Source organism: Trachinotus anak, unplaced genomic scaffold, assembly GCF_046630095.1.
Source record: "Trachinotus anak isolate AG129_WGS33_773 ecotype Australia unplaced genomic scaffold, CSIRO_AGI_Tana_v1 ptg000005l, whole genome shotgun sequence".
NCBI classification, from domain to species: Eukaryota; Metazoa; Chordata; class Actinopteri; order Carangiformes; family Carangidae; genus Trachinotus; species Trachinotus anak.
The window spans coordinates 16465950-16483562 of NW_027273856.1; the positions used below are offsets into that span (position 1 = coordinate 16465950).

General features: G+C 38.4%; 2 protein-coding genes and 1 long non-coding RNA gene across 3 annotated transcripts; all 3 read right to left on the bottom strand.

The window, feature by feature from the left end:
• Window positions 1-1246: 1246 nt before the first annotated feature.
• brox (BRO1 domain and CAAX motif containing) lies at window positions 1247-11708 on the bottom strand. The gene is made up of 13 exons (XM_071478573.1): window positions 11585-11708; window positions 10971-11090; window positions 10575-10681; window positions 8930-9026; window positions 7960-8055; window positions 7756-7828; window positions 6760-6865; window positions 5963-6052; window positions 5764-5849; window positions 5482-5563; window positions 4546-4696; window positions 3107-3266; window positions 1247-2983 (listed from the first exon to the last, which is right to left on the bottom strand). The coding sequence occupies exons 2-13, from the start codon at window positions 11069-11071 to the stop codon at window positions 2900-2902; spliced, it is 1233 nt and encodes a 410-aa protein (XP_071334674.1). The 5' UTR covers window positions 11072-11090; window positions 11585-11708; the 3' UTR covers window positions 1247-2899.
• Window positions 11709-12259: 551 nt separating this feature from the next.
• LOC139621757 (uncharacterized) lies at window positions 12260-12534 on the bottom strand. The gene is made up of 2 exons (XR_011691079.1): window positions 12419-12534; window positions 12260-12379 (listed from the first exon to the last, which is right to left on the bottom strand). It is a non-coding gene; the product is annotated as an uncharacterized lncRNA (long non-coding RNA).
• A 404-nt stretch (window positions 12535-12938) lies between these two features.
• On the bottom strand, window positions 12939-15853 carry LOC139621753 (alpha-1,6-mannosyl-glycoprotein 2-beta-N-acetylglucosaminyltransferase). The gene is made up of 2 exons (XM_071478572.1): window positions 15726-15853; window positions 12939-15587 (listed from the first exon to the last, which is right to left on the bottom strand). The coding sequence occupies exon 2, from the start codon at window positions 15319-15321 to the stop codon at window positions 14062-14064; it is 1260 nt and encodes a 419-aa protein (XP_071334673.1). The 5' UTR covers window positions 15322-15587; window positions 15726-15853; the 3' UTR covers window positions 12939-14061.
• Window positions 15854-17613: the final 1760 nt, after the last annotated feature.

The window sequence follows — 17613 nt, forward strand, 5'->3', positions numbered from 1 at the left end:
ATTGCCAACTTCAACAATTGGTATTCCCCGTATATTTGTCCCTTTAGTGGCCTTAACATCAGATAAAACATTTTTGATACACAGTTTTAATACCTCACATCTACATTTTGTATATTTGCTTCTTGCAGCACTTCACCTAACACTAAACTCCAGGAGACCAGATTTTCTGGATATTTCCCATGAGCCAAAGACATATTTGGTGTTGTGTGAACTTCACAGGAATTTAAAATGAATTTTAATTACACCACAAAAAAACAGCAAAGTGCAGCCAAACCACCTCAGGCAACCACTGAAGAAAATGTGGACCACAAATTGGCAACTGTTCATGTCCAAAGTTTAATAACTTTTAGAAAAATGTGTCTTATTAAGTTTTATTGTGATATTTTTCTTTTTAAGGTTTTTAGTATTAACTTTATGTATCTTGTTACTGTGTACTTTCCCCTTCACTTGAGTGGAAAGTACATGTAATTTTGTTGGATAATAAATATGAAAGCAGCTGACAATTGGATCAAGGAAAACTGTGACATTGTATTGAAATTGTACAGGACTATGACAGATGCTGATATATATATGCATATACGTACACATACATTTATACTCATATATATATATATATATATATATATGTGTGTGTGTATATAAAATCTTTTCCTTTTTTTCCCCTTTTAATTTAAACCAAATCAAAGCAGCAGCGGCTGAGATCACCTGTCCCTAATATGGGACAAGAACCAAAAATACTATATCCTACATTTCTCCCTATACAATTCCACCTATAACCTATTTTCATTAGACCCTCCTTAAGCATGTCCCAAATCCACACTGCATACTAATTTTAATAAGAATTATATTATGTTTTCACAGTGGCTAAGTGACAAAATAAACTACATGCAATCAAGACAGTATACACACTATACACACTATTCTCCCATAATGCAATGCAGGAGGGGGGATGTTAACATTGTGTAATTTCCTCATTGGTAAAGTGTGTTTATTCTATAGTAAACTACAAGTTTACTACCAGGTTTGGTCAAAGTCCTTTGCACATATCAAACAAGACAGGCTCCAAGTTACACATTTTTTAAGTTTGACAAAGCTCCTGCTGAGCCACACAATTATACAAGTGTTTAAATCTGCCCTTTATGTGTCTGTGGAGCCCCCTTAAAATATTAACAGACAAGATAACTGTATCATAATAATGATGACTTAATCATCATGCTGTCAGATACAAACACAAGACATGGAAGAATGGAGTTTTATGAATGATTTAATACCATCTGAAATACATTTTACATGACAGACACCATTAGAGGGCCAACAATGAGCTACAGGAGCGTACACTGTAATGATGATTGGACACACCCTTTTAATAAACTGTTGTATTAAGAGCTAACTCTGGTCTGATTCATGCCTCTCCACTAAGTTCACTGCTCCAAGTGTCATAAACCAATACGTCAGTTACAACCAAACCAGACCACAAGGAGGAACATGTCTTCAACTGAAACCCCTGCATAACTGAATACAATGTGCAATAGAGAAGTTTAGTGAGAAGGTAAGTCTGTCTGCTTTTTCACAACTAGTCTAACTCAGGAACGATAACATATGTGGGGATATGAAGAGTACAAGTACAGGTAAGTTTTATATTACAGTTTATACAAGTTTCCAGCAATTGATAATTATGCTTCATCTGATGTGACTACATTAAGTGGGAGAGTTTTAACAATGTGAGCAACTTCTGTGAAGCAGTTGGAGCAGCCCTCAGTGTTCACGCTGCCCTGATCTTCGTCTTTAAGGAAGAGGACAACACTCATTACATAAGCACATACACTGTGTCAACTAAAGACAACAGCACTCTCAGCAACTGAACAGTTTACAGGAGTAAGCATTGTGTACATATCAGTGGCTACTCTGATGTATCCACTGAAACATAATGAAAATCAACATCACCAGTTTCATAAAGCTATATACTGTCATAAGTGTTGTAAGTCCTCAACTAAACTATCACTACATTAGAAAAGAAATAAATTAAAACCTATCAGGGATAATATCCCCAAATGTTAAAGAATGATTCAGCCTTATCCAGTAATAAAGTCAAAGTAGAAAACAGCTGTCATGTACAAAAAGAACTACAGTACATACGTCATGTGAGCTAAATTAAATATTGATTGTAAACTGCTACAGCTAAAACAAACCTGCATCAACAGTAACACGTGAAGTCTTGTTCTTATATGAGGAAGTCCTGAACAAATCTCCGCTCGAAATTTATTCCAATCATCTAAAGGTATTTTAGTTTACAGGGTGATTGTGTGACTGCAAGTCCTACGTTTACTCTTTCCAGATAGTTTCATCATAGTCTATGTAGTGATAAATATTCAATATAAAAATCTGCCTCTGTCTTTTGTTTTGGAGCTTAATCCTCAGGTCATTCAGTGTGTTTAATCAGCCAATCTCCATTGTTTGGATAATCTATCATCAGGCCACTACCCAAAACCCAGACACTGTAAGGAGAAACAGTGAACAGGTTTACCCTGCTGCCAAAGGCACCATTAGTAGAACTACAATGCCCATAAGGCTTATTCATGATCAGGATCTAAATACTAACCTGAAAGAACAGTTTCAGGTTTACTTTAAAGTCATGCTGTTTGCGTTAGATGTCATACATGTGAGCTGTTTTGAGGATGTGGCCACATACAATGATGTTTATCTGGCTCTGGCCTAAGTGCAATGATAATGGCTGTTAGCCAAATACGATACACGTTTCAGCATAAATGTAAAACACCAGAGATTAATCTCACAAAAAAATACATTTTGTTATGGAGGAAGGAATGGAAGGAGATATGGATGCCATCATTATAATCGATGGCTATGAAGCATGAGGCTGAAAATAAAATGTATGCAAGGTTTAGGAGATGACACAGCCTGTGTCCTTCTGAGGCTTCAAATCTGGCTCCTTCACTGGTTTCACTTCCTCCTCCTTGGGTTTGGCCTGAAGTTAAAACAAGAACATAAATATGAAACAGCAAACCTCAGAATCACATGTTAACATTGTCATTAAAAGCTTACTTTTGTTTGAGAGTCTTGTGTTTGTGTTTGAGGTGAGCTACGGTACCTTGTCATTTTTGGCTCCTTTGGTCAGGTCAAAGGTGGCGTAGACTTCAGCTGTGCACTGCTCGCTGAGAGGCGGCAGCTCGAACGGGATTGGCTCAGCCAGGCCGTAGCTCGCCTTCAACTCCAGCTGGGGTGCCTCAGCTGGGACCTTGTGGAAGTATCTATGGGGATATGTCCAGTGTTGCAATTTAATAGGGGAAAATATGGGAAAAATGTAATGCTGAAGATGTTTAAGTTTTGATCATGTTTCACTCATTTATATCACAGAGGCTTTGGTATAGCTTTATGCAAGAACCAAATGCTTTACAAGTGGGAAAGAGTATGCACGTTTTATTTAGAGTAAGCATCTACTGCAAGGCAAGTTGCATTGTTTCTGAGGCTACATCCATACTACTATGTTTTAGTTTTTTAACTTTTAACGCATTTTTTTTACTATTTCACACCTTTACAGATTTACATTACCTAAACAGATTTTTAGAAAGGCCGCTGGCCATGTTTTAGTTTGAAAACTCCAGGGTGGTATTGTAGTCTGGACAGACAGGAATGGAGACCTTTGGAAATGATCATACAGACACCCACGGTCACTCCCTGATTGCGTCTTATCAGTCTCAGATACCAGTAGTGAAAAGCAACATGAATAATGAAATTATAATTGTTACTGACCTTGTTGTTTTTGCAGCTGTTGTGCAGTTAAATTCTTTATCTTAAAACTACATCTGTCTTAACTGTTCCTCGTTAATAGTGTTTTCTGCAACTAAGCAACTGCAGAGTAGATCATCTGCTTCCTGTTTACACCGGCATGCACATGCCCAGTGTACATGAAGGGTCATGTGATATGTGTTTTCAGGTGTGGTAGTATGGATTATTTCTGATACAGAGCTGAAAACAGTCATTAGATCGTTTTGGATTTAAAATGTTTTAAAATGAAAACGTAGTAGTGTGGACGTAGCCTCAGAGGCAAGAGATACTGTTTATGTAGACACACAGTCAGCCCGTATTAACAGCAGCTGCTTCAGTCAAAGTCAGAGGTGTTACCAGGACAGTGATGATTATCTGGTGCTAGTCAGACCATGTGATTTTCAGAGAAGTTGATATACTATACAAAACAAAATCAATTATATCTGGTAGTGAAATGATCCGATCTCATTTAAATACAAAATGACCAAATATACTTCATAATGGTGAGATACAAAAGTTATACAGATGCTCCCAGCTGTCCTCAGCCAGTCGCCGTCAGTGCTACTCAGTTAACATGGCTGTAGATTTTCTTGCACATCTGAAACTGTGTAAACACTAAAATATGACAGACAGATGTTTCCATGTAAAACTAACAACATTTACAGTATGTGAGTCTGCATACGTGTGTGTGTGTGTGTGTGTGTGTGTGTGTGTGTGTGTGTGTGTGTGTGTGTGTGTGTGTGTCTGCCCTGACTCACTCACATGAAGCCATTTTCTCTCTGGCACTTCTCCAGTGTGTTTTTAATGAGGCCGCCCAGTTTGAGGAAGAACAGCTGCTCTGATGGTTTGGCTGTGGTGCCTGGGCCTTTGGTCTGACGATACTCTTTACACAGTGCCTCGGCACGGGAATAACCTAAACAGAGACATTCACGTTAATGCAAAGGAAATCTTGGGTGATAAAGGCGGAGACCACAACTCCACAAAATACTGCAGCGGCACACAGGAAATAAACACAGAGGAAACATCTGTGTCATGACCTTTGTGCAAGTACCTCATCACACTTTAGCTACATGTTAGGCAAGAGAGCGTCGCATTTAACCATTACTGCACCCTGTCCACTCTATCCCTCTATGCTTGCTGCTCTTGTCGATACACCAATTAGATGCAGTATAAGGCTATTTGCAGAAGACAAACTGAACTTAACAATACATGCATTCATTAATACATACTGTACATAACACTACAAACACGCTTCTGTATGTCACACGATCGACTTGAGCTTCCAGTGACCACACACAATGAATGTATTAATGTCAGCATTCTGTGTTTATTGTTGTAGATGAACACACAAAACCACAGTTAACCAGAGCTTAAGGCTGAATCACTGGCTGTGGCTGTGCTTGTTATTTTCCACAGAGACAAACCACTTAAAGAAAACGAAACAGAAGAGTCCTTAATGCCAAAGATGGTGGTTGAATGACACATGTCCCATTTTTGTATTTATTCGTTACACTACACCCTTTATATGACAGAACAGTTAACTTGTATTTGATAAAGCCAATAAAAATCTTCACTGTAACTACATTCTTTGATGTCCTGAACTGTTTTGCTGTCCTGAAACAGCTGTCTTGCCTTGTGTCATTAGTTATATCATTTGGCACAAAAGGGGAACAGAAGGCTTTTTTTGTACATACGTACACTTTTCTGCTTCCTGGAGAGATCTTATAGCCTCACCACACTTGTCACTTGCCAGCAGTGTCTGCCCATGATAGCAGTATGCCTGCAAACACAGTGAGTATAACCATAAGACAGTGCAGAAGAATCAATGGCTGCACGAACCTAGCTTATCGTTTTCCTTTCAGTGAGAGAGGGCTACATCAGGATCACATGCATGCTCAGTAAAGTTCCTTTACAAATATAGGCTAAAAGACCTCCATTAGTTTGGTCCATGAATCCACAAGAAAAGATCTGTGAACTTACATAAGCCATATAAAAGTGTTGCTTCAGCTGAAGATACTTCCTCCACTTGCTGCTGCACTCTGGCTCCAAGGTATTCAGTGTGTGGTCTGAAAACAGAAACACTGACCTTTAATAACCTATTATAAAACGCTAATGGCTTCAACAGTGGCTCCGTAACTGACCTCATTCGCATAAGTGTCATAAGTGCAAAAATACTGACCAGCTTTTTGATAGAAGTTTGCTGTTTCAAAGGACAGCGCTGCGATGAGTGTGGCGTTGTGCTTCAGTTCAATCGCTCTGGCAATTGTCACTGTAAAAAGATGATTATGGATTATTAGTTATTGCCATCAGTCCCATGAGTATCTGCTGTCACCAGACTCTGAGCTTGGACCAGGAAGACCCCCATTTAATTTTTTTAAAATCATAAGTTATGATCTGCTTTCATTTTAATGTCAGGTGTCAATATGAATTGTTAAAATTTGCCTTTCAGAGCACATTACACAGCACATTACAGAGCACATTACTAAAATGCGTGAGTTTTCTGATTGTATCACTTTATCATGTGATACAATGGATAAGAAAACTTTATTGAACCTTAAGAAGACATTCTGTCTTGGACTTAGATCTACTATTGACAGCCACACAGGCTTTGTTAAACAAATAATTAACAATACAAGAGATCAGGCTGATATCATGACTACTATCGTGTCACAGCGTTAAGCTCAGTTTACCATCCCAGCTCACAACGGTTAGATAGCAAGGAAAGGAATATACAACTCTATAGTCAAGCAAGGTTAAGAAGATTAGGTGTTTTTTATCTGTCCCAAAAAAATTAAAAAAATTCAACAAATAGCTATCATTAAGTGGAAGAATAAAAATAGTACATGAAAATAAGGCTATAAACATAACATAAATGTGTCTGACAAACATGCTAGCTATGGCTAAAAATGAATACAAGCTTATAAAGCTTTATAGTGGCTAGTGCAGTATTCAAGCATGAAAATGTAACTACTGCACCTTCCTGTGCTTCTGCTTGGCACTGGATGATATATGTATCGATCACTCTGGGCTCCAGGTCTCGGCCCTTTTCAGCCGGGGTGATGAGGCGAGGGATGTGAACCTCCTGTAGAAAACATGTCTGGAAATTAGTTGTATTACATAAAAGCTTCTGCTTTGTGTTATTCTAACTGAGGTTTGTGTGCTGCAGAGGACATAAGGGAACAGGATGTGCTGTTTGGAAAAATCCCCTCGTTACAATTTTTTGAACTTTAGACCAGCGGTTTCCAACCTTTTCCAACTCATGGCCCATTTGAAAATCTCAAAAATGTTGGCGGCCCATATCCAACCACACAACAGTACAGAGGCTAAATAATGCCTTTTCAGAGCACTTTTTATTGTAATGAAATCGATCATTCCTATCACTGGCTCATCACAGTGGCAAGAAAAAAATAAAACAAAATCATCTTTAAAAACATGAATAATGCTTCATATTTCTAAAGATCATTTCATTTTAAAACATTTAAAAACATTATTTATTTATATATTTTTTTAATAATGACATCTTTTCATTAAAATTGTATTGTTTTGCATATTATTTATTGGCCCACTTGCAATACCTATGCAGCCCACCAGTGGGCCCAAGCCCACAGGTTGGGAACCAACTTTAATAAGTTGTTTGTACAGTGGCACAAGACTGTTGTGGTCACTAGTTTAAAAAAGTTGAATAAAATGTACTTAATATAGTGTTAACTTTGGTTTGTGCTCTCCTTGAATCATTGAGCCGGAGGTGGATATACAGTACATTGATGATCATCTGCACTAACAGAAAATTATCAGTCCAAATTAATTCAGAAGCCTAATTATTCACACAAAACAGATATTGGTGAACAGTGTATTTAGTTCTTATGTACAGTATATTGTACAAATAATACATATCAGTAAAAACTAGGAGAGAATTGGACCAACAGCTCTATAAAAATTTAGGGAGAAGACTCATCCATCAGTGTAGCTCACCTTGAGGTTCTTGAATATTCCAGCAGCGGCCTTCAGGCTACGGTGTACATCTTTCGCCTCAGGCTCCGTTATGCTGTTGAACAGGAAAACATGATGATATAATATAGTAACAAAGCAATGCACAATTTTAAAGTCTTTGAATAATGAATATATGACTGATTTAATCTAAATGGATACAACAACATACACAAAATAACTACATACTTCTCTTTCCCCGCTAGTCTCGAGGCAAACTTGGTGTACCAGATGGCGACATTGAAAGCCATAGAGACCAGTTCAAAGACAGCATCCTGCTGGGCACTGGGGGGAAGCAAGGACAGACAACGGGTTTTGCAGATTGACACATTCAGTGTCCACTTGATTAGATACACCTCTACAGCCTAAATACAACTGCTCTGCACTAAGGTCTGCCTTTTTGATTTTTCAATATTTCTGACATCGTCATAGCGGTATTAATTAAATTATACATTTTAGCACTGACACCATAGTGATGGTGTTGTGAAAACACCCCTCAGTTATAATGTGATCCACAACCTTCAACTATGATCACAGTAATAAACATATAATTGAAATTCAACAGTTTTGAGAATGTCAACAAAATCTGAACAACATGAACTCTGTAAAGTAGGATTTTATAGCGGGACTGTTATATTAGATTGCATTAGATTTTACAGCTGTACCTAATGAAGTGGCCATTTAATGTGCAAACAAACATGTAAACAAGTCAACATTACCAACACTGAAAATTAGCACCAGTTCACTGTGGCTGGAGCCTCTGACTTAACCAAAAGTATAAACAACTTTTGCAAGGTAACAATCACTTATATCTTGTGACAAAAAAAATGAGTACAAAGCTTTTCAACAAGTCCTGGGCTCCATCATTGCTGTGAAGACTTTTACACAAGATCCAATGCGTGTGACACACAAATAATAAAAATAATACTGTTCCTTCCTGTGTTTTGACATTTTTCTAATTTTAATAAGTGATCAAATCTGCCCAGAATTTCTCATTTCAGACACACTGTAAAGAGGTGTATTCTTTGTTTAGAGCTATGGTAGCTGGCTCTTAACTTGTGCATCACTCCATCATTCAAATATGAATAAAAGTGCTTTGTACAGGATGTGTCCCCTCCACCTACTATGGGGCTGGCTGCACTCATTCTTATCTTTCTACCTTGGTGTGTTTCCTTGTAAGGTGTCAGTCCACTTGAAGTTCTGGATGAACCTCATCTTGTTCTCCTGTGTAGTTCCATCCAAGGATAAGATAAAGCCTATTGTGTGTTAAAGCGATATTTAAAGAAAAAGAGGCAGCTGGTTAGGTGCAAAGCAAACTAAAAAAAACAAAAAATAAATAAAAATCAAGGCAATGTCAGAAGACACACAAAGAGAAACAATTTACTGTATTAAACTGTATTCAAATACATGAAGAGTGTTTGTCTAATAAATGTTCACAATATACACTTAGTATGCAATTACTTATTTCAGTCACTGTTTTTACCCAGTGACATTCCAAGACCGTGCTCAGTAAGTGTATAAATGGGAATTATTAGCATAATCAGGAGGCTTTTATCCCTTTAACACTGGGTTTTTCCCTTAAGTATCTCAAAGGTTAGAAAAATACTTTATGGCAATGTCATATAAAGTATTGTCTCTCCATCTGCTTGTTCTTTATTGAGACTATTTCACTCAGTATGGTGTTTATACTGAGTAAAATATTCAAACTGAGGACTCCATTTCTTTATGGCTGGCCTGTTCCCTCACACTACTTGTGGATCTATTTACACACATTTCTCTAAATTCAGCCTGATCTTGGGAAACACTGAGATCTCCATCTGAATCACAATTAGGTTTTGGTGGTTTGAACAATGTTTTTGACTGAACAGCCTGAGTTTATACTGACTGACTGCTTTCTCCACTGCACACAGCTGGGAGGGGCTGATATGAAAGGATGGGGACCGTCGCACACACCCACAAACAAATAAACAGAAGCACACACAGTGATTCAGCATTTAGCAGTCCAACATAGGTTGTTTGTTGTTGTATGTGCAGAAGTTTGCCCCTTCTCTTGAGAGAAACAGCAAAGGGCAACAAGGCAGACCGCCCTACCTCTCCTAATGGAAAGTCTCTTACTTAGCTAATTACTTTGGTAAAGGCAGTACAAATATAACATAAGGGTAGAGTTACATAAAGTAAAGCGTTTCCTAATGTCCACGGTGAAGTGAGTGTTACAAGCCAAGCTAAATGGTTACTAGTTAATCCTGTTAGGCTACGCATTAACACAGTTGTGCCACCTTTCTATATACTTCCTTTATAACTACACATTTCACCTTAATTACTCAGGTAAGGCATCTAATTAAAAAGTAAGATCAGTGAGTCACCACTTTGGAGTCGTTTGGACATTAATGGGATACTAAAATAACAAGCCTATGGTTAGAAATGCAATGATTTATTTCTCAAAAATGGTGAGAGCACAAATTTGTATTTTGCCTGCACAAACTGTGCACAATTCGATCACAATAGTTTTATTAATATCCTGATCATATGGTGTGCCAACTTCAAAGAAAACTTGGACTAACTTTATAGTGGAATTTTATCTATTTATATTCAATAATAATGTAAGTACTTTTCTGGGTTGAGGCACCTCATTACCATCTTGGCTTCCAGAACTGTTCAAGTGTCAAAAGCCCCCTCTAAATTAACAAATGACACAGTGAACATGAATGATAATCTTATTTATAACAATTCTAAGGTTAGGTTATTCCTCCTTCAATGCACAGAAATATGGGTTAAAGGATTAATCTGCTGGAGTGTAAACATACCTTGTAAGAGGGAGAAGTATGCGTCTGTGGCATTTTTCATGATCTCAGGGTTGCAGGTGACATCAGTGAACATCTCCAGCAGTCTTGCCCTAGTTGTCCTAAGGTCACTGAATGTGTCAAACAAATAGCCATCAACTGATGCACAAAATTATACTGATCATTACAGTATTCAGACTGATTAAAACCAACAGGGAAATGCCAGCTTGACAGTCACAGAAATGACAGTGCTCATATGACTGACAGCAGCATTCCACTGTTGAGATCATGATGTCATCATGAGAAAAGGTAGGAAGACCTGTCAAAAACAATGTACCAGTCCTGTATCTGATCATTGTCATAGTCACAGTCCGTTCTTACAACACTGGTCGGGGTGTATGAGGTGGAGATTAAACATACTTGCATATCTTATTGGCAGCGGGGCTCCCTGCCACTCCATAAAAATTAAAGGACACAGGCGCTGTTGCCTTCAGTGGGTTTCTGTGAAACCAATGTGCCATCCTGTGGTTGAGGGCACACCTAAAGAGAGTTACACATATGACAGGCAGTTAATGAATGAGTTATATTTCTGGTGTTGTTGGGTACAGCGGAATAGACGACCTCCTGACTAGCTAATACATTTTAATTAGGTATTCATTAACTAGGCAGAATGAACCAGCTAGCTAATGTGTCATCATGGCTAACGTCATTTTACCGATAGGGTCGCTATGAATCACTGGCCACCATGTTAGCACACACACAAGACACCCGTTGGCCCTTCCCAAAGTTGTTGAACATTAGATACAAAGCCTCTGGCGTTACTCTGGACAGCCATTAAGATTTTTTTTTAATTATGTGTTTGTCTGTTGTAGACAAAAGTCCATTACGTAAGCTACGGAGAGCAACAGCTAACGGCTAACACTGGCTACATCCACCAACGTAAACGCTAACTGAAACGATAAGACAACTGGCCAACTATAGAGCTGAATATAAGGACTTAAATCGTCAACAGACAATGTATTTTCAACTTTTACCTGTCGTTACGGCTTTGAAGACTTGAGGTTTGACAGTCCTTATGGAAAGTCTGACTGACACTGACAACAGTTTACTTCCGGAAATAAACAGAGAGCAGAAGCTGACCAATGAAGGGACACGTTTTGGTCACATGATGTGTGTTCGGGAAAAAAACTCAGATCTCTGATCAGCTTCTCTTTTGTTGCAGTGCCTCGCAGGGCCTCAAACATGGCATGATATGTCTATTTTTAACAGCTGTCAGACCAGTCTCTAGTATTCTCTCTGGATTGAGCGTTTTGTTTAACCAATTATCTTGTAAATGTTTTATTAAAGAGGTCTTGCAATTTCCTAAAATGTTTTTGGATTTTCCCTTGAAATAACTCATTTGGCACTGATTATAACCAAAATAGAGACAATGTTCTCACAGTTTTTTTAGTTTAGGTATTTATGTTCAGTTCATTAGCAGTTGTTGACCTTAAAAAGAATTTCCTGGAAAGAGTAATAAGAATAATGGATGGCTGAACATGTATTTTTTTTTTTCTATGCTGTGTAATGACTAAAGGACTCAGATAGTTATGGGAATTAAGCTGAAGTATACCCATTAAACAGTGTCTCAATCAGAGACAAATTATACTCTTATTTCCAGAAAACCTGGATAAAGTAGTACCTGTTGCTTTGTTACCCATGACTAGACAAACATTCCATGTCTTTTATTTTCCCATTTGGCAAACATTAAGTATACAATAAACAGCTATTTCAAGTGATGATGATGATAGTGAACAAGCGCAAAAAAAACAAAAAATGTTGGTCTCATTCTCCACAACTGTACATCTTACCAAGTTAAGGAACCACACACTGTACATACACACACATCAAAGAAAGTCATTATTATATGTATATTTTTGTTTCATTTTTGCCATACTCTTTAAAAATGTATTGTGCTTTTTTAACATAAAATACAAGCTAATTTATTTCATTATCACATTCATTTCATATTTCTTGAACAGGAACCTCCATAAGGCACAATGAGATACTCTGACATCAGATTAAGGCACTTAACTGCAATACAAGCAAGATGCCACAGTGTGGCAATCAGTTTAACTAACTGTATAAGTAAGAGTTTTTTTTTGTGACATTAACATCCACACTGTATTTTTCCCTCAACATCTCATGAATAAAGACACAATCAAAAATATCTATCGGGACAAACATAAGTCCCTAGCATTGGCAAACAGTCATTTAAGTACTAGGTCAACAACAATATCATCAGTGCACCTGTAACAATCTCTTCAAACTGGCATGGGCACAAAGGAATTATCACAAGGCACTTTTGGTCAGCTTTAAGGCAAAAACAGCATCATTATGATCATGTTAGTTTTATGTTGTTAAAAATACAAGTTCAGCTTTAGTGGGATATGTTTTAACTCCTGAATGAATGCCTTAAAAAGAAACACCTGTATTTCCTTTTTTATAAAATCCCAATGCAATTCATTCTGTTTTAATCTGGACGTTACATCCCAAAATCAACTCTTAACTAAGAAGGTGCAAATATAGAAATTCAGAGTAACAGATGACTCTGATGTTTGCAGAATCAAAATCTTGAACAAGACTCCAAAAGGTCACTTTCTCCTATCAGAAAGCAAATATACACTGACAACCAAAAAAAATAAATCAATGATATCAAACTCTTGTTGTTGCAACCAGGGATCAATACATCGGGGAGCAGGAGACTGATAAAGTCAGTGGTGTCAGTCAGCCACTCCACAGAAAAAAGACCTCTGGTTACAACAGACAGAAACTGATGGTTACATTTAGTGACAAACGTGTACTCCATTATGTGTACAACACCAGGTTGACAGGAAAGTCATCTCCAAAGGCAGCAACTGCTCTCTAAACTAGAGCTTCCCATTATTTTGAAGATTGTCATACACATTGTGATTATACCCATTTGTATGTACATGTTTTTTTTGGTTGTTGCACATAAAATCGTACCATCAAAAGCACACGTAAAAAAAAAAATAATAATAATATTGCAAGTGAATGTTCCATAAAAAACAACATCCTATGCAGTGCTCCTCTTCAAGGAAATATGTCTGCAAATGAATGAATTGTGTGCATATGCACACACTTATATAGTATGCTCGTTTCCCATCAGTGTGCAATAAATCTAACCTACTGTTTTGGCTTGTAAGATACCCAGAGATAAACAAATCTGTTGACATGAAAGTAAACAGCATGGCTGTGCTTTCACACATTATACACAGCACAAACATCAACAAACTCTTTGGCAACTGTGCAGCTTTGGTGATTAAAAAAATTAAAGAGTTAAAAACAAGTTGAACTCTAGCTGTGTACATGCAACATGCTTGGACTTGATTTGGTTCTATTTCTTGGAAGACAACACATAACAGCCTCTAAAACCCCTGAAATGTTGTGTATGATGGCACATTTGCAGAATAGCAATGAACACCCATATTACTGAGAGAAAAGGTACAGTTCAAAGACGTTTGGCGTAATTATTGCATAGAATATGGTCTCGAATGTCTCCCCATCCTCCGTTCTTCATGTGTGCCTTGTGCTCCACTGCTTCTGCACCACTAAGGGCAAGAGATGGGGGGAAGAGGCCATCCTTGGCCATTTGAAGCCCCTCCTCGACCCTCTGCGAGGCCCATTCTGGCCTGCAGTTGTCCCTCTGGTGAAGACCACAGTCTCCCGTGTGAAGAACCCTGGAGCCCTTTGCCACGAGCACTTTGAGGGGCTTTGGTATGCAGGTTCCTGAGAGGTGCTGCAGAGTCCAGTCCCAGTTGTAGTCGTCGTAGGTGCAGAACTCGTTGCTGCAGCCCATCAGTTTATAGTACACCTCCCTGGATATGGCCATACCTATGTTGTGTTCAGTGGACATCCACCCAGTGGTCAACACCTTATTGGACAGTCTGGTAAAATCAGTCAGGTCTTTGTGATTACCCAAAGCCAGCATGTCACAGTCCGTGCAGCTGTTCTTCCTGAACTCTATCATTGACTTGTAGAAATGGAAAAAGTCAGGTAAGATGTAGTTGTCCTCCTCCAGGAAGATGGCAAAGCCACTATAGCCCTGCATCGCATACACTCGCTCCCACACAAAGTGCAATTTCCACCACCAGTGGTGTTTGGTTTGAGTGATTGAGGCTTCCCTATAGTGCCCATAGGAGTCAGGGTGTTCTGCGTTGAGGCATCCTGTTTTGAGAGCGCTGTCCTTGGATATGTCTCGGGGGCAGTCTCGTGGATCCTGCCCAGGAAATTCACTGGGATACAGCTGAGTGCTGAAAGGGAAATAAATTTGCAGTACCTTGCAGAAAGTTATCCCTTGCACAATCGCATTTATTTCCTCAGAAAAATAGTCATGGCTAAAGATGAGAAGGAAGCTGTGGACCTCAGCAGCTTTCTCCAGCGACTTGATGAGCAGTCTGAGGTATTCAGGCCTGTTGTGGACCTGCACAACCAGAACCAGCTGAGGTTCCCCTGGAAACTGATCCGCATTGTGAACACACTGCTTGTAATTGGCATTGTAAACGGACTGAGTCAGTTCTGGCAGCGAACCAAAGTTCAACTTCACCACCTCGCCAGCATGCATGCCCGGATTTACCTGAGCCGAGTTACTGGGCCTGCTGGTGTCACTGTCCGAGACTATTAACACCCGTGTTGAAAACAGAAGAGTCACCACTACAAAGGAAACACCCAGCAACGCCAGCAGATTCCTTTTGAGCAGCCGACACCTCATTTTCTCAAAGTAAAGACGGACTCGGGAGCAGAACAGTAGCGGCTTTCATTCACCTCGTCGCCCGTGTTTTCATCGTACACTTGTGCGCTGAAAAACAAAACAAAAACTCGTGTTAGAAACTGTCCCACGCCGCGGGACGCGTGTCATTAACCGAGTGTCGGGCGGCTGCTCGACGGCTCCTCCTGCTCCTGTCGCAGGTTCGTCTCTCCGCTGCAAAACCGCCTCATTTGCCAAACTGTCGCTCCAGCCGCTTGTTTTTTTGGCACCTGTGGGGGGGCGGGGGGGGGGACAAAAGCCAACTGGCTAAGTACGACTTACAGACGAGTTTGCGTGCTAATGCGACAGTAATAAAATAATAATAATAAAAAAAGCTAACTCGCTGCGGTTAGCGCTATCTGGCTTACCCAGGCTAGGTGTAATGTGTCAACACGCTCGTACCAGGAAGAGGATGATGGGACTCTGACACATCTTGTGAGACTCACTGACTGCTGACGTGTACAGTCCAGCCAACGGGAGGGAGACAGCGCTCCTGCTCCGCGAATCATTGTCCTACCTATAGTCCTGTAATATGAGAAGGAAACGCAAATCCGGCACCATTTGAATAGTGAACAAGAGAAACTCTCAGAGAAAGTAAGAACTTCTAATGTATTTAACAATGGAACAGACGGTTTTTCTTATTAATATATGGTATGTTACAAAAAAATTAAGTATTCCCATACGCAAAAGTAACATATATATATATATATATATATATATATATATATATATATATATATATATATATATATATATATATATATATATATATATACAGGCCTACATATATAGAACTTCCATATATGAACTTATAAATAAAAACATGTGTAAAAAATTATGTATGAAACCTACTAGAAATTGGAACAATTTCCTACATTGACCTACAGTATATGTCTTGCCCTTACATGTGTTTCTACATTTGTGTATGTATGCTCATGTGGTAGACATAGGTTACATAAATATGTATCCATCCTGAAGCCTGTTCATTTCTGTTACATTTACATTTGCATTTACATTTTACATTTACTAATTTGCCAGACCCTTTTTATCCAAAGCGTTTTATGTATTGATATTAAATACAGTGGGTTCCAACAGTCTGAGACCACGTTCCCAGAATTGGAAGACAGACATGTTTAAGATTAATGAGAAATGTATACAATACAAAAATTCATCATATACATAGAGTGTATGTATATAGTCAGATTTTCCTATGGGTCTTTATATAGTATATCTTCATATATCCAGAGGATGCACAAACAGTATGTGATAATAATATATTTCCTTATAGTTGGCATACTGTATATGGCAACATCACATTGATATATGGACATACTGCACATGTCCTATATGTATGGGTTGAGTGTAGGTCTGCTAACATTTTTCTCATTTTGTTATGTAGCAGCCTTGTGCTAACATTCAAATGAATACCCCATAATGACAAAGTAAAACAGAATTTTTGATGGTTTTTGCAAATTTATTATAAAGGAAAAACTGAAATATCACATTGACATAAGTATTCAGATGCTTTGCTATGAAATTTATTGGGGATCAGCTGTGTAAATTGAATTGATTGGACATGACTTCACCTGTCTATATAAGGTCCCTCAGTGGACAATATATATTAGAGCAAAAACCAAGCCATGAGGAAGGAACTGCCTGCAGAGCTCAGAGACAGGATTGTGTCGAGTCACAGATGTGTGGAAGGAAACAAAAACATTTCTGCTGCACTGAAGGTTCCCAAGAGCACAGTGGCCTCCATCATTCGTACGTGGGAGAAGTTTGGAGAAACTAGGACTCTTCCTGAAGCTAACAGAGCAATGAACCTGATGGTCACTTTGGCTGAGCTCCATGGATCCTGTGTGGAGATGAGAGAAACTTCCAGAAGGACAACCAGTCGAGGCCTAACATTTTTGCATACAAAACAATGCTGCTTTTCCATAAATTACAATTCAATCATTCCAGCTTTTACATACTGAGGATTTCCTGCTTTTTCTTCCAGTCATATTATTTCAGTAATGTAGGAGAGTCTATTCAGGCTTTAAGGAATAATGATGGGTATTTCTCACAATTTACAATATTTTTACAAACTAGACCATTCATTAATTCAGGGAGATAATAATCAAGATTCATCTATAATGAAAATAATCATTACTTTTATGTAGAATAGTTAAGAATTAGCTGATGATCTAGTTATATAAGTTATATAATTTTAATGTATTTAGTAATTTTATTTTTTATATTTTAAGTACACATCCC